Source organism: Charadrius vociferus, unplaced genomic scaffold (genome assembly GCF_000708025.1).
Source record: "Charadrius vociferus isolate BGI_N301 unplaced genomic scaffold, ASM70802v2 scaffold107, whole genome shotgun sequence".
Lineage (NCBI taxonomy): Eukaryota > Metazoa > Chordata > Aves > Charadriiformes > Charadriidae > Charadrius > Charadrius vociferus.
In genome coordinates, this window is record NW_009649117.1 from 119,896 (window position 1) to 137,281 (window position 17,386).

General features: G+C 47.3%; 1 protein-coding gene across 1 annotated transcript in view; it reads left to right on the top strand.

Annotated features, from left to right (window-relative positions):
- Positions 1-17,386, top strand: part of EIF4G3 (eukaryotic translation initiation factor 4 gamma, 3) — an 81,436-nt gene that overhangs the window by 234 nt on the left and 63,816 nt on the right. Inside the window, exons 2-6 of the mRNA XM_009888342.1 lie at positions 1,253-1,366; positions 5,234-5,266; positions 13,386-13,406; positions 14,218-14,397; positions 14,939-15,053. Of these exons, the coding sequence (XP_009886644.1) occupies positions 1,253-1,366; positions 5,234-5,266; positions 13,386-13,406; positions 14,218-14,397; positions 14,939-15,053 (463 nt within the window). The remainder of the gene's footprint in view (positions 1-1,252; positions 1,367-5,233; positions 5,267-13,385; positions 13,407-14,217; positions 14,398-14,938; positions 15,054-17,386) is intronic.

The following is a 17,386-nucleotide window of genomic DNA, read 5'->3' on the forward strand; positions in this document are numbered from 1 at the left end:
CGGAAGAGAAGCGACGGAAGGATTCTCATCTACGTTCAAATAACACCATTTATTTTTAGCATAGTTGCTTTCAGGTTCACTTCATTTTAGAGTTCAGATTCATTACCAGAATCTTTCTCTTCTTTTTTTTTTTTTTTTTCTTTTCCCTTTTTTGTTTTTGTATATCTTCAAGAAAGTATTTGGTACAGTGATAGACCAAAGATCAGTAAACCAAAGCGATTCGTTGCAGCGGCACTCAGTCCCCAGTGGCCTCTGGGCTTTACTTCCCAACCAGTGCCACTGGGTCAGTTGGATCAGTTCTAACCATTTACTGCCGAGCACCCCGGAGGTGCTCACGCATTTAACGTAGCGCTTCTGTGTACCCACATCTTTTTGTGGGAGAACCCCTTTTTCATCCAACTGGAGGTCTGATTGTCCTCGGTAATCTATTTTATCTAATTTTTTTTGGGGGGGGGGGGGGGGAGGTATGTATTGTAATACTGCTCTGCTATTGTAGGACTTTGGTTCCCCAAACCAAGCTCTTTTGGGGGGATCTCTGCTCGTAGCACAGTTCCGCACGGTGCTAGGAGACCCTCCCGGGGCGTAGGTGCGTCTGGAGGCGCGGGAGCTCACCGTCAGGATGCCTCACGCCTCCGTTAGCCGAGGGAGCCGCAATCCCTCCGCCTCTTGCGAATCCGCATCTGCGTCGTCACGCTTTCAGGTTACCTGTAAAACACCGCACCGTTCCCAGCGCTCTTCTCTTTTTAGAGTAAGATGAATGCTGCTGAAGCGTGGCAGCTCAAAGCCTCCGAGACAGAAGTCTTCTGTTTGCCCACATAACAGGGGTATATATATATATGTACACAAACACAGGGCAAGTTTTCTCCCCCTGTGCAGCCACACGGATGCGCTTGCCCCGCTCCTGGAGGTTCCGCCTCCAGGGGATTCGCAGGAGGGTTAGTTCTGAGGCCCGTTAACCTCTGTGTTGATGAACGAGCCGATTAACGCCGGTTTTGATGAAGTCTCTGTCATGTGGACGGCTGCGAATTTGTAACTGGCTTCACCCCCCACACACCCCTCCTTAGTCCCCCGTTCTGATCAGTAACGCGGGATACTGATGGTAAAAAAAAAAAACAAAAAAAACCCCTCTTTTCTCAGTAAGTATAATCATCTTTATCTTTAATTGTTGAAAAGCGCAAATAAGTTTATATGGTTAGAACTGGAGCAAAAACCTGACTGAAGAGCTGCATCTCTAAACCAGTTTTTTTGACAGCCCAGCAGAACAGTGCCAATACATTGCACAGACAACTGGAAGAGGAGGAAGGTTTTGGAACAGAGTCCGGTTTACAGGTCCCTGGCTGGAAGAGGCTGGATAAAATACTGCATTGTAAGCAATATAACAAACTGTACTCCTTCTTGCAGGCGATTGTGCCGACGGCACTGTTTTTATTTCTTCCTTTCTTTATTTATTTTTTAGTTGGTTTTTTTTTTTTACCACATCTTTTTTTTGTTGGCTGATCTACAGAAATGCACTGATTTTGCTTCTTTGCTAAAAGCATGAGCTGCCGTGGCAGTTTCTGCCGGGTTTAGCGGCGACGCCGGGGCCAAAGTGGAATTGCAGTTGGGAGGGTCTGACCTGGTGTAGGACGAGAGACCGGAGCGGCGTTGGGTTTGCCGCTCAACGCATAACGCCTTCAGGAAATGTGGCCGGGAAATGTGTCAAATTGTAGGGGTTTGGCCCTGTTATTGAAGAGGGTATCGAGGAATGATTTGTCTGCAGTTGTCAGCCATTTTTTTTCTAATTTTTTTTTAATTCTATTTTTTTAAACTCTCCTGTATGCGGTTTTTGCCATCTGCTCTGCTAGTGACCATTTCCACCCCCATTACTAAAAGCCGCACTCATAACATCTCATCCCACCTCCCCACCCCAAAACAAATGCAAGACTAGCCCCGTCCTCGACTACTCTTGCATGTTGTTCTGGGCTTGAGTTACTTCTTTTGTTTTTTTTTTTGTTAATTTGTTTTTTAACGGTCTTTTTTTGGTGGCGAGGGGAGGGTGAAGAGGGGACGAGGAAGGTGGCAGGATGTCTTTGCCATCCCGCGGCTTCCGCAGCCCCGTCCCGTCCGTCCCGCGGCCGGGGTGGGTAGGTAGGCTGTTGCACTAACGAGGTTGATGCTAATCCCGCTTCCTCGAGCAGCCGGAGCTTCCTCCATCCTGGTTCTGCATCCGAGGGCCATTGGCAATTGCAGAGTTTAGGCTTTTCTGTTCCATCCAGGACAGCTGCCTTTGCAATCCAACTGGCTTCATGTTTTCTCCCCGTTAGCGCCGTAACATCGCTCCCATAGCAGGAATTTCAAAGGGCAGCTCCAGCTGGGGGACGAAAAACAAAATCAGAGGCGTTCAGCACTGCTGAAAATTATCCATTAGCTCTTGCCGATGCCAGCCCTGAGCACCAGGTGATTTTTATTTTTATTTTTTTTTAATACAAACTGTCCAATTCCAGGAGGTCTGCCAAAAAAAAGCCTGATCGGAGAGGGTGTTTGAGCCATCCAGGAGTGGTTCTTTTCAGAGAGGCGTGAGGTGTGCCCGCGCCGCAGCAGCAGAGAGAGAACGTGCCCCGCTGTCCGCAGAGCAGAGAACAGGACCGTACTGACTGTGGGTGGCAGAAATGGCGGACCCGGGTTGCACAAAGAAGTTTTCCTTTCTCTCTACTGCCTTCATCGGACAGAGGAGAAAAAAAAAAAAACCAAACCCAAACCCAAAGTGTCTGTTTTAATCGGAGCCAGCAGTGACTACAGTTTGTTCTGTTGCTTACAGCTACTCAGAGGAATAAATCCTATCAACCTGAATTATTTAAAAAAAAAAAAATAAAAAATTAAAAATCAATAGCCGATGGTGACCAGTGTAAAATAGATTAGGGTGTTTTTCACTAACTTTTGAGGTTTTGTTTTTCTTTCTTTTTTTTTTTTTTGTCTTGTAACACGTATTACCTTTCACCATGGAATATACTTCAGCTTCTTAAGATGTCAGCTTCCAGCTCTTGTTTTAAACACAGTGAGGACGAATCTTTTCTGTGGAACAGCGATAAGAGAGGCGCTTCGGCCCTGAAATGAAGCAGCGCAAGGTTTTTGCACCCCATCATCCTCTTTTTGATTCATTTTTCTTCCGTTGGTGTAGAACACGGCGCGCGTAGCCCTGTCGGGAAGGCTTTGTCAGCCCTTCCAGGGGAAGCTTTACTCCCTTTTCTCAACCGCCAGACGTTTGAACTGGTTTTTTGAGGAGTTCTTCCTGATAAAAATAAGGACTTGAAGGGCATTCGCCTCCCGAGACTCATCCAGGCGCCCCTTTCTCGTCGCTGTAGGACCCCTCGGCAGAGCCGCTCTCCTCCCCGCAGCCCTGAGCCCTGGGAGGGGGCTGAGGCTCTCCGAGCGCTCCTGTCCTCCCGTTGATATTCAAATAGACATTTTAGCTCTTTAGGCTTACACAAGATGATTGTGCTTTGCTTTTTTTTTTTTTTTCTTTAATGTAAGGCTTAGGGAATGTTTTCCAGGGTGGGAGAACTCTCTGGTGAATCAGTGCAAGGCATTCTTTATAAACTCTTGTAGTAGACATATTCTGTGTGTGCGTATTTTCTCATTTCTGAAGGTTTTTATGACTTTTCATCTCAGTGTCACGATGAGGTGAAGGTAGAAGGAATATATAAACACTGGTATTAGTAGGTTACTTTTTGGAAATCTTAAATATAGGCAATTAAATTGTTTGTAAAGGAGAAAATCAGCTGCACCAGTGAATATTTACACTTTCCTTCTCATGTTTGATGGCATTAAAATAGCTGGGAGGTCGGGCTGGAAGTGAACCCCAGTCCACTTTTTCTTACTGAGAAAAAACCCTCTTATTAAGAAAATCAGTAATTAGTAGCCAGTTTTGATCTCTCTTCTCAGGTGGAAGGTAAATTGTAGTGAGTCCCCGGAGTACGGTTTAGCAGAGGTGGACTGTAGCCTGTGCTTCGGCACGGGCTGTATGTTACTAAGCCATCACAACTGGCAACAGGTAGAGGCGTGCGGTGGGTAAAAAGCCACCACGGGATCTAGTTTCATCTGCTCCGTTTAATTATTGGAGTTGTTATCAATAGATTTATCTGCTCTCATCGTGGAGCTCTGCTGATTACGCTGAGAATTAAAGGTTTAAAGACATCACTCAGCTTCTGGAAGAGGATACCTCGTCATCTTTATTTCTCTTTTCCATTTCTTACATTCATTTTTATTTCGATTTTTAACAATCAGTTACTTATTGGAAAACGCTTTTAATGTTTCCTGAGCACGTTAAATTCTGATGACTTTCCTCCGGGTGTAACCCAAGCGGGTGGGAAGCGATTTCGTAGCCTGGGAACCAGCACCTCCTGTGCGCCAGCCGGGCTCTCCCTCCCGCTGACGCCGTCCTCTCCCCGGGGACATCGCGGGTTCACTTTTCTCCTGCGGTTTCAGCTGGGGGTGACAAATCCGATTCATTAAGGAGGGTTATATTGGGATTGTTATGGCTGGGGGGGAAGGGGAGGGGTGGCAAAAAAAAAAAAAAAAAAGCTGAAAACGACTTCGTCCTGTGTGTACGTGCAAAGAATTGCTGATCTTTGCCTTGCAGGGAGTTCCCCGCGGCCCCCTCGCCGGCAGGACACTAGCTGTGCCTACCTGGCTCTTAACTGCTCTCCAGCCATGAGGCTCCATCCTCCGCTCCCACCAAATATTTGGAACGGCTCTGAGTCCAGCTGCTTTAACCATTTCCCTCCACCTTAAACCAGTTTAAAAATCTCCACCGCTGCTTGTTTTAAGTTGGTTTTTTGGTTTGTTGGGGGTTTTTTGTTGGGTTTTTTTTTTGTTGGGTTTTGTTTTGTTTTTCCCCCCAGGCAGGATAAGGAATGCCTGTGTTCATACACTAGAGTGCCTCTAAAATAACCAGCAGCTTTGGCTGTTTATCTCCCAGCTCTCGAGCAGCGCACTTCCCCCCCGTAAGCGATGTCCACTCGTTATATCTCAGTACCTGTCTGTCGCTGTCCTGCAGCAAAGCTTTTTGACTGTTTTGTGGTTGTTGGTTTGTTTGTTGTTTTGGTTGGTTTTGTGGTTTTTTTTGTTGGTTTTTTTTTTTTTTTCCCCTCCTTGTGGGTTTATTTTGCATAGAGTGTGACATTTTGGTTTCGTTGTGGTGTTTCTGACTCTTTGTGCCTTTCCTTTTGTGTTTGTTTCTCCCGCCTTTCCTCAGTTTGCAGCGGGGCCTCGACCTGCCCATCACCAGGTACAGTACCCTGCCCCTTCATTATCATCCTAAACTAATTGGCTGGGGGAGGCGGGTGGTCGGAGGTGGTTCACCCACTAACTGGGAAGGAAGGCTCGCTTTGGAAACCAGCCCCGTTAGTAGATACTCGCACGTGCATAACCCTGCTAACAAGCCGCCTGCACCGCAGAGTAACACTTTTAATTCTCCATTGGTGTCGCTGCGCTCATTAACCGCCCCGCTTAACGCCGTTGCCGTAGGAGAGGAGAGCCCGTAGAGATCGTTGCCAGGTATTTGTGAGATTTGCTTGCCTTTTCAAGTCACTAGAAATTTGGCCGAGTATTTCCCAAACGAGCCGGTGGATTCGGTTTCCGGAGCTGAAGACGTCAACGAGAGCCGGGCGTTGGCATCCCTGAGAAAATCCAACTTTTCCACTCAGAGCAGAGCAAACAACTTTCCAATTCCTACGGCTCTCGTGTGATACGCCTGGTTATCCGTTACCATTACATCGCTTAATGTTTTCACTCGCCCTGTGAAAGCCAAACGTTTCGGAATCTCTATAGTATTCCTGTTGCACGATTTGGACTTTGTAAGGAACCGCTTAATTAAGAAGAATGAAACTTGGGAATAGCTCTGGCTCACGAAATTCATGGGCAGCACTTATTAGGGTGGCAGAAATACCCCGTGGGACCTCTTCAGCGTCAGGACACACAGCTCCTTCTGTCCTGGTCAAGGTGTCCGAAGTTGTCTTTTCTGTCAACTCCTACATTCATCTTTGCCAAAACCCTTTTCCCCTGGGGACTGATTGTGCTGTTTCTTGTAGCTTTTGAGGGGACAGAGGTGGCGCTGGTGGGTGGAGAAGAGGAGGAGAGGCATGGCGAGTGCAGGAAAGCGCTCCCAGATTCGGTTGTTCCAGAGTTACTTTTCCTTCTCTTGGCCTGGAAGGAACAGGTTGTTTCCACCAAGTTAACAGGGGAAAAAAACCCCAAAAAGCAAAAATCCAGTAACTCCAGTGATGTCAGGACAGGGGCTTAAGTCACGGAAGGTTTGTTCCAGGAGAATTATGTTCTCACTTCACTCCCGTTAGTTGAGTCCTGTAGGGGTGAGCACCTTGGGGAAAGTACTGTCTCAGGAGAGCAGGTAAGTGTGTTCAGTGGGCGCAGACGCCCCAAAAAGCCCATAATCTTTGTTCCTTCCACCTCTGAGAGCAGCCTGGAGGCGGGCATCCTTCCAGAACAGGACAAAAAAAAAAAAAGGCTTAAAAAGTAGAATGAGGCACATGCACTTGTTTGCTCGCGGGAAATGTCATGTGCGAGAGAGAGAGAGATGATTTTTGGCATGGCGCGGGATGGCAGTGACGGCGGTGGTGGAGGAATGTTGGCAGGACGACTGGGAACCATGGAATTAGTGTCTTATTTAGATAGTTTTGTTCTTGACCTTAACTTTCAGGTCTGTGTTTATATGACAGGATACCAAAAATGCATCGCTGTTCAGAAACCCGTTAGTTCTTTCGTAGGTCGTTACTAAGGCAAATTATATATTCAGTGTGAGCCGTTTAATAGTCTCATAAAAATTACTGAGCTCGCTGCGAGCAAATTTTGGACCACGAGTCTCGAGGCAGCGCAGCCTCGGAGGAAACCGATTTCAGCGGTCGGTGGCTTTACTGGTCCGGCTCTACCACCACTGCCTCTTAATTGGATTTCACACTTTCTTTTGGACCCAGTTATGACCCTGCCGGCAGGGCAAAACTTGTCATTTCCAAGGGTTTTCCCGATTTTTATCACAACATATTTAACTTGTGCTGCAGTTAGGTTTTAGCCTCTTACATTTGAAGTCTGCTTATAATTATCTGCGAGAAGCTGTCACCGTTAAAAAAACATTTCAGGCTTTATTCCCAGTTCTATCTGTCACGCGCTGGATCAGGACAGGCACAGAGAACCCGGGGCTCTAGACGAGCTGTTTATTTCTTTTAATCCCAAAGTCCCTGCCCGTGGTGCGGACTGGGGCTGGAGAGAGGGATTTTTGCCACTGACCTGTGCAGGAGGGTCACGGCCGTTGAAGCCAATTCATCCCAAACCCCGGAGTTAAAGGATTCTTGAGACCAACATAAATTATTATTTTCACGTGGGAAATCTTTTTAACATGCTGGAATAGATAAATTGTGGAGCACAAACAAGAGGCTGTGAGATTTTGTAACCTGAAAAGTCCTAAATAAGTAAAATCGACGGTGGCGGTGTTGGTATTTGTTGCAAAAACATAACGCGCTCTTCGAAGGAGGCGGCAGCGAGATGAGGTTTGCAACGATTCCTGGGTCAGTCCCAGTGTGATTTTATTAACATGTGCCTCGTATTGATTCTGTGTCGTCTTCAGTCAAATAATGGATTCTTCTTTGATGTTATTTCCTGTAGTTATTAGATCTTTAAAGTACTCAAATTAGCATGATTTAAGCACATGAAGTTGGCAATTTTATAAGCAGTGGTGTTTTGAGATGGGAATGCCGGCCCTGGTGGCCGGTGCGGAAGATGTAATCAAACTCTGTATAAAAGGAAATATTAGAATGAGATCGAGGATGCAGATAGTGGGTGAAGTCAAGTGAACGGAGGTGCAGTTGGTTCTGATTAAAAGCGTGTCAGAAATCCGTGATTCCACTAACACGCCTCCCCGAGAAACCGCTGCGAAGTCTGCCTTTAGCGGAGGGAGAAAACGGCCCCTACGGAGTGTTTTGTGGCAGTATTTTTAAACACACTGTCAACTTGCGTTTCTCTCGAAATCGCAGAATCCTTTAGCGTGGAAGAGACCTTTAAAATCGTCGAGTCCACTGGTTAACGCAGCGCTGCCAGGTTCGGTGCTGGTGGTGGCCGCTGCCCTGCCTGCGCTTGCCGCTCGATCCCCTTCTTCTTCCTTCCACGTGAAGCTCTTGAGTCACTTTGCCGCTTGTCATCCTCATGAAGCGCAATCGAAAATAGCAGTTTTCTTCTAATCTGAAGTCCGAAATGGAGAATAACGTTTCATTTAAGAAGTGACTTCAGGAGCGTATTGGTTATTTTAAAAAAGGATGCTGAGAAGAGGACGGTGTCATTAAAAACAGAAATAAGAACAAGTCTAAACTGAAAGGTCATAGTTCCCTTTCTGACTTTATAATTGTATTTGAGACGAGTTTCCCGGTTGTGGCAGACTGGTTCGGTTCGAGGTTGCTGCTGTCGTTTGCCGCAGTTTGAGCGTGGGGTTATGGGAGTGCTGTCGGGTGGAGCTGATGCAGCCGACGGCTTTGGCCGTGTGCCGCTGTCAAAAGGCGCTGCGATTTGGAGAGGTCGGGGATATACCCCCTGCGCTGACTCAAGGCTAACCATTTTGGACTTTTTTGGAATATTTACAAGGCAGTGGGAAACAGCTGCTGTAATCATTGCTGGCAATGTGCGCTGGCAGCCCAGCGAGCCCCCGGCACCCCGGGCTGCATCCCCAGCAGCGTGGCCAGCAGGGCGAGGGGGGACTGTGCCCCTCTGCTGCGCTCTGCTCTGGGGAGACCCCCCTGCAGTGCTGCCTCCAGCTCGGGGGCCTCAGCACAGGGGGGGGATCAGCCTGGAGAAGAGAAGGCCAAAAAGGGGAGACCTCAGAGCCCCTTCCAGTGCCTAAAGGGGCTCCAGGAGAGCTGGGGAGGGACTCTGGATCAGGGAGGGGAGTGATGGGATGAGGGGGAACGGTCAAACTGAAAGAGGGGAGATTTAGGTGAGATATTAGGTAGAAATTTTCACTCTGAGGGTGGTGAGTCACTGGAATAGATTGCCCAGGGAAGTTGTCCATCCCTGGAGGTGTTCAAGGCCAGGTTGGACGGGGCTTGGAGCAACCTGGGCTGGTGGGAGGTGTCGCTGCCCAGGGCAGGGGGTGGCACTGGATGATCTTTAAGGTCCCTTCCAACCCAAACCATTCTGTGATTCTATGATCATTGCTCAGTCTTCATCCACAAGCGTGGAAAGGAGCTACCAGTTTTAAATCCCATGGTTGATACAAAAAGGTTTTTTTTTCCCATTTTATTATTTAGTAAATAAGAAAACTAAGAACGCCTGAGGCAGAGGTGGGGGGAAGCAAGTCTCGTGTTATGCCCCGAGGGCTGCAGTAGGTTGCTGGTGGTGGCCACTGGGGCAGCGAGATGTGGACCTGCAGGCTTTCTGCTGCAGCTCCTGCTTCTGGCACCACATCTCTACGACTCAAGGCTGCAACTCCTCAGCCGGACCCTGGTGCCTCTGCTGAAGTTTGTAAGATCAAATATAATGTGGCAACTCTGATCTGTAAGTAGCCATGGGTCCTGCTGTACTGCCTGGGCAGACACAGCCTCCTCCCTCATCCAGGTAAGGTTTATGCCATCCCACCAGTCTTCTTGGTGGGACCAAAAAGGCTAAAAATTAATAACAGAGTTGTCTCAGAGCATGCAGAGCTTAATTAAAGCAGAGAGCTTGGGGGTGTGATTTGATTTGATACTGTTGATGACAACTTGCTGAACTTCCCCGTTGCTTCTGTTCTCCGCAACCTTCTGCAGGGCTTTGTGGACCCATCGCAACGGCCAGCCTTCATCCCATCTAGGGGAAAAAAGAGGCGGATGCGTATGACCATTGTGTTCCATGGCCAAAGCTCAGCATAGATTTGTTTTCAGTGCTCTTACCACAAGTTTATTTCTCACTGAAGCTTTTAGAGTCCGGAGGGAGTGCTCCATAGACGTTTCACTGGAAGTGATGGCTTAGAAATACCGAGTAAATAGAAAATCAATTAAAATGCAGTGGTGGCTCATCAGGAGGAGGTTGGTGCTCTCTTTGATCATCGATTTTTCTGGATGACAGCCTCTTATCTGGCTGACCTTCAACAGACTTTTGACACAGGGTCGTGTGGGAAGAAAATGATGCAGGAGAAGATGAGGGTTCATAAAAGGGTATCGGGACATGTATGTATAAGGAGTGACCAAGAAGCGGTAGTGCTGAAAGGGGCAGGTGGGAGGTTAGTAATGGATTATAATCTTAATTACTCAGGCACAAATAGCAGGTGTGTGTCTGCAGCAAACTTAATGAGTACAAAGCTGGGAAATGGGGTTGGCGAAAGGATGCTGCGCGGGGAGGACCGGCGTGATGGAAGCAAGGAGTAACCCAGCGTTGCGAGGTGCGAGCCCTTCCGCTGCAGTGCCAAGGAGAGGGCTTTATTCTGTGAAGTGGGATCTCATCAGCCGAAACCACCCGTGCGATGCAATCTATAGGTGTACCACAAAGTTATTTCCAGTTGAGATAGGGAGTTACTACTGCTGTACTGGGAAGTACTGGGGAAACCCTTTCTGGTTTTTGATTTTCCAGAAAATTCCTTGAGTAGGTAGACAAAGGGTTGCTGAGATGATGAGAGCTTATTAAACGAGCGGGCTAAAAGAGTTGAGCTTGAGGCAGCCGCTAAAAGCAATGTCTGAGAGGGATTTAGTTGTGTTCTTCTGTGAGCATAGCGGTGGAGCAACCCGAGGAAGGGAAATGTTCAAGACCACGTTGCCCAGTATTGCTCCAAGATGATCCAAGAAATCCTTCCTGGACAGAGCTGGGCAGATAAGGGATGGGACCAGAACTTGAGGACCACGTTTCGGGTCTCCGCTGGTTGCCAGACGACGATGTAGCACATTTCCCACTGATTTGACCATCATTAGATATAGCAGGACTTAATGTTTGAAGGAAGTAGTCAAGGAGGGGTTGATGTGATGCAGGGTCTCCAGCGGAAGCCTTGCTGTGGCCCAGGGTGTCTTTGTTCTGGTCCTGAGTCGGTCCTGTTCCGACTCAGGAGTGTTCCGCTCCAAATCTTGCACTTATTAGAAGAAATACAGACAAAATATTCCAGATTTTAATCTCCTGGTGTTCCCCCTTGGGACATCATTAGCATTACTTGAAAACGATGGCGGTGCAGGTGTCTGTTGGACCTTGCAAGGCAAATTTTTTAGCAAATCAAGTCAGAACAGTGCAACATTTCTAGGAATGACTTTGAATATTGCTAGTTTAGGTTTGGAGGGAGAGGAACAAGGATGGAGCATGAAACAGTTTGCCAGGCAGGTGATACTTGTTCGGAATTGTAAAACCCATGTACAAATCAGATACACGGTGCTCTGACAACAGCCGATTTCCTCGAGAATTTTACTGTTACAGGAGGTGGAGTAGCTAAAAGTAGTTCAGACTTTGCCAGAAAGATCTCTGGTTGGTGCTTCCGAAAGCTTCTTATGGTCTCATTGCTTGGAATAACGGATCTACGTTTCTCCTCGCTGTGTCCATCTCCCTTTTAGTAATGAAATCCTCCTTTTTTTTCTTCATCTCTGGATTTGAGCTGCCTCTGTTATGGTGTGGGCAGTTTTAGAGGGTTTTTTGGAGAAGTTGGGTTTTTTAACCTAGAGTTTCCTCATCGGAAGTCCTCCTTCTGCTGTAGAAGAGGTTAGCGCTACCATGGTGGTATTTAATGCTTGGTGGAAGAGCAAGCGTGTCCACACACCACCCGTTTTGGTGCACAGAGCGTACTTCCCTTCCTTCTACTACGGCAGGAAAGAGAGCTGGCTTGTCGCTCATGAGACGGAGTTTCTTAGGCGCTGGTTGCCAGTGACAGAAATGAAAAGCGATCCATAACCATGGAGTTTCTCTTGCTCTAAGTTTTTCCTCGATGGTTGCAGTGATGTTGTTAGCAGGTGCCACAGGTTCACGTCTGTGGCTCGCGCCAGTGGAGGACTCCCATCTCTCACAGGGAAGGCTTTTCCGTGCTGCCCTGTGGATGTAGGTGTTGGCAGCGGAGAGGCAGGCAGGTCTCGCTTCAACCTCCAGCCCATTTTCGCTCTCCATAAATCCAGAATCATTGTGGCTATTGACTTTTTCCTCCCACCTCCCGCCCCACTCTGGGGAGAATTCTGCTGTAACCTGCTAACAGGTTAGAAATAGTCATTATTTGGCCATGTGCAGTGAAAGAAGAAAGGATTTTAGTGCTTTTTTTGTGTCTTTGCATATTGAAAAATTGCAAGCTCTAGTTATTCTCGCCATAAATTCAGCATAACCCATTGGTTCACGCAGCACTCGTGTAGTTCCCCCACGCCTGGACAGCCACACAATTTTGTTAACACAGGAGCACGGCAGTGTGGTGCTCTTCTGGTTTTCTTTCCGCACCCTCGCTACCAGATTTCTCTCCCCAAACAGTTGCCTTCTCCTGGTTCAGGTCACACTTACAGTGTGCCGGTGACAGTTCTTCATCCAGATTCACAGGGTTGGACCTAAAAGTGTTGCGCTCATCTTAAAGGTGTCTGGATTTCTGAGATGGGGAGTCATCCGCGGCTTTCCTGGAGAAAGCATTTGGTGTGGGAGCAGCTTAGGTGTTGTAGACTCTTCATCAGGATGAGCGTTTTAAGTTCACCGTCATGTCAAGTGTAGAGGCGTCGCGGCTTCCTTCTCCCCTACTCCATTCTCCAGACGCCGAGGCGGATAAGCCCAGCTCATTCTTTCATTCCTTAGTGGTTACTTCTCTCCTCACCATTCATGATCCAGTTACAGACTGTTTGCATCAACACACTTCATCGTCAGCAGTCTTCAATGTGATGTATGATGACCTAATTTTTTTATTTTTAATTTTTTTTATTTGCTTAACAATTAAATACGCGGCATTTCTTACCCTTCCAGTCTTGGTGCAGAAGTGGAGACCAAATCCCCGATGTGAGCCAGGGCTTCTGCTGGGTCTGCTCTCTCCGGGTCACTGGAAGAGACCAGAAAGGAAAAATGTTTGATGTTTTAGGAACAGAGTAAACATAAAGTCTTTCTGTAGTGTGGTATTTCCTGCAGTTAATCATGGTTTGGTTGGGTTTTTTTTTCTTTGTTTGTTGTTTGTTTTGTTTGGGGTTGGTTTGTTGTTTTTTTTTTTAAACTTTTTAAACGGCTAGAAGAGTTTCTGCCGTGGGATTCTGGTAGAAGAGTCCCTGGTACCAGTTCAGTGTCCTTTTTCTTGCTGTTTCTGTAAGAGATTAGTCAAAGCAGCATAGAAAGATGAATGGAATTGTGTGCAATTAGGGTGCATGTTGTATCCTATTCCTTCCTATTGATCTGTAAGCTGTTCCATTGGCTTTCTTTCTGTTTCCCGCTGCTTTCTTGCTTCGTTATTGAAGGGAGGATTCAGACCTATACAGGTAATTTTAACTCCTGGTTCTGCATGGCATAAGTGTCTCTCTCACTTCTATCATTACTCCGTTAGTGAATGCGTTAATGTCCGATGCATATCTCACCGACTGAGTTTCAAGATTGCAAAGACTCCAGAGCAAGGGCTGCCGGTGCCATGAATGCTCCGTACCGCGGATGCTGATGCCTTTCCCAACGCGTAAGGGTTGAGAATGGAGCGCGTACCGGCGGGTTGCTTGGTTTCCTGGACCCGGTCCATCCGCGTGGGGCATCACTTCATGCAAACGTGGTAGAAGAGTTTGGTGCCACCCTGGGAGAGGTTGCCACCTTTCTGAAAACAGGGCGAGACAAAGCACCCCGCTCGATCTGCGTAAAGGATAGCCACGAGGCGCCTTGTAAAAGTGTGGCTTTTTAGCTGTTCTGGAGGTCTCTTGGAAGAGTTGCCTTCATCTTTGATTTCCCTTATGTATTTAAGAAGGTGGGTTTTTTGGCGGTCAACCCACTTTATAAAAACATTTGTCAAAAATCGTTTTTCTAACATTTGCTCTGCAAGTTGAGCTGTATAATTCAGTAGATACAAACTCATGGATATTGGAGCTTCAAGTTTCTTACCTTTTTCTGCCGTGTAAAATAGAAGGCTATAGCCTGATCTTGCCGTTTCCAGATAAACAGAAACCGTCCTGCAGTTTTCTGAATGCGTGGCAACCCTTTGGAAGTAGTATTATAATATTGTGACGATATTTCAAATTGTTCTCTCCGGAAGGTCTGACCGGTTCTTTGTTTTCTCTCCTCTCTCTTTCCTCTCTCCCCCTCCCGCCCTAGTTTTTCCAGAGGCCTCAGATACAGCCTCCCAGAGCGACCATCCAGAACAGCAGCCCCTCCATCCGTCCCGGTGCGCAAACGCCCACTGCGGTCTATCAAACCAACCAACACATCATGATGGTTAATCATCTGCCAATGCCCTACCCGATGCCTCAGGGCCCCCAGTACTGTATACCGCAGGTAAAAACACACTCTCGGCGCACCCCAGGAACGGCAGAGCGCCGGTCGCTCCGTCTGGATTTTCTCAAGACTTGCTGCAGAGTTTGGGGGGGGGACGGTGGGGGGTGACATTAAGCTGGTAGTTGCGTATGTAGCCATACTTCTTTTCCGGATGAGTATTTGTTCTTCTGTGCAGGAAGAGTAAATTGCCTTTCTAGTTTTTTGAGGTCCCCCTCAAAACCAGTGTGAGACTAAGCTCTTGGAAAATGTTTGGGGCTATAAACGTATCTAAATTGACTTAATATCTCTACAGTTACTCTAAAACCTGGGACCTTATAAAAACATAAAACGACTGTTTTCTACTTCAGCTCTGGTGTCCTCACTGCCTTGGCTGTAGATGTCATAGGTGCCTCTCTTGGACGGTCACGTTTCGGAATCTCTAATTAATCCGAGTGATAATCAGACCCTTATCGATCCAGGGGGCTGGATTACAGTTTCTATATGTCACAGCCTGAAGTTGCCCAACTCTTTGTAACCTGTTGGTTGTTTTTTCCCCTCCTAGTATCGTCACAGTGGTCCTCCGTATGTCGGGCCCCCGCAGCAGTATCCCGTTCAGCCGCCGGGACCGGGGCCCTTTTATCCTGGACCGGGTCCTGGAGAATTCCCCAATGCCTACGGTAAGTTCGGCTTGGAGATTTCTTCAAAAATATTTTCTGGGTGTGTTTTTCTGTTGTCAAGCTGAAGATTTATAATAGAGAAATGGATTAGCGTTTGTTTGGACTTCAAATAGCTGCTCAATTTGGTTGTGTCACGGTCCTTATTATTCACTCCTGAAAAATTCACAATAACGGAGTATTGTTTGAACAAGCGATTAAGGAAAGGCTGCAACTCACAGAGCTACCCATAATCACAGGTGAACAAGAATGGTGGCTATTTGTTATTCCCTGCTCGATCATTATTATTTATTAAGGTATTGTGAATACATCTGGCAGCCCCGTTCCCACTGAGCCGGAGCCTGAACATGCTCACAGCGATACTGCAGTGAACGTTTCTGATCCCTGCCCTCCTTCTTCAGCGTTTAGGGAGGGGAAAAGAACTAAGCCGTGTGGTTTGATTCACCTGTCTCATGCCGCAAAGATCAAGCCGGTCCAGTCAGAGAGCTTGTGACCCGTGCACAGGCTGAAATCGGCCCTTTAATGGGCAACTCCCGCTCTTGCCTTTCCTCAAGCGAAAGGGTTGGGACGTTGCCCAGCATCGTTGTGTGCGCTGTGGTTGTTTGGCACACGATATCCAGTGTATTTGAGTGAATCCTCCAGGTACTGAGCTTCAGTCCTCCAGTACTGAGCTTCAAAACTGCGTCTAAAAATTCCGAGGCTGCGTGTGCAGTGCTGGGCATCCCTCCCGCGGCACCTCCCCGGTCCTCGACTCCTCCAGCGCCTCGCAACTGCCTCTCCTTTGCCTCCCACTTTGCAGACCCCGTGTCACCTCTTCTCTTGGCAATCATCTTTTACATAAACGTAATTAAGTCCTTTCTTAATCATTTCCGGTGTGTTGCCATACATCATACTGACAGCACAGTCCCCGCTAAGGTTTTCTGCACGATCTGTATTTTGATGTTTAAAACAAATCAGGTCCTGCAGGCTGTATTTGAATGAGTTGCAGAATTGTGCGATCGTTTATAACGCTGCTTTTTTAATTTTCCTTCCCTTGCTCATTTATAGGAACATCAGAAAAATCCACCAGGACGATTCTCATTGTCACCCTGTTGTACGGGATATTTTTTTTTTTAAGGGGTTTTCACCACTTGCTATCAAATTTGAGGTATTTTGTTCACTCTGATCGCTACCTGCCCACGCGCCTTCTGTAGTCTGGTGGGGGAAGAGATACAATCAACTTCCCGCGCGCCTTTAGCTGTTGGTGTTTCGGAGCCTTCGAAGTGAATGATCACCTTCCAGGCTGAACAGTGACAACCCTGCACCGCTGGCAGAGCTGCATGTTTGCTCTTCACAAGCACAGATTCCTTTTAAAGCCCCGGTTGCTTCCCTGGTTATCATTTTAAAAGGTCTGGAGTCGTCTTTTCTCCCCCCCCCTTTTTTTTTTATTTATTTGGTGTATATAAAGCTGATGGGACTACTTTGAAAGGTAGTAAACTTGGTTACAGAACTTCTGAATAAAAGGAAAGCGAGCAGTTATAAGGCAGCTTAGGTCCTCTTTGCTTCTCCTAGAAAAAAAACAAAAAGAAGAAATATTGCAATGGCTCTTTAAATCTGATCGCTAAATGAGGAAACGACCCTGTATTCCTCATTTTTTTGTTGTTGTTACAGGTCTCCTTTCTTACTTTCTGCTCGTTTAGTGCCGTTTGTCGGTTTTCACTTCTGTAATTTGGAAAAGGTTCCCTTCCAGTTCCTTTCCGCTCCTGGAAGCGCCTGGTTTCTTGCACAGAGGTTTGGAATCTTTCGGTCCCAGCTTGTTTTTAGGTTGCTGTGTCTGCAGAGCATCAGTGGGCGGAGCCGGAGCCCTCCATCACGTGGAGCGTTTTCCAGGCGGAGGAGGTTTAACCAAGGAAGAGGGATTGTGGATTTGCCTGTGCTTGTCCGCTTTTCCCTCCTGTTGCTCTTTATATAGGGCCAGAAGATGTTCAGTCTGGAGCCAAGTCTCGCTCGTGGCATCGGGAGACGAGTAGACGTACAAAGCCGGTGTGGATAATGCTGTTCGCAGTGGTCTCTCCCTTAAACCTCAGGACGTCGTAGCCGGCCTGGCTGCTGGGCACCAAAATCGTGGCAGCTTGACAGGCTGTAGAGAGGGCGATAAGGGAAAATACTGCAGAAGACAAAACTTGGGAAGATGGATGGTGCTTTTTTTTTTTTTTTTTTTTTAAATGGTCTCAGTTTTGCAATTTATCATTCTCTTTTCTATCAGCGAGTTTCCGTGCTACATTGGGAAAGACCTTGAAATGATGAACAGAAAGGAAGGAGAAGAAAACTTGGGTGCTGCCGAGCTGGAAAGGATC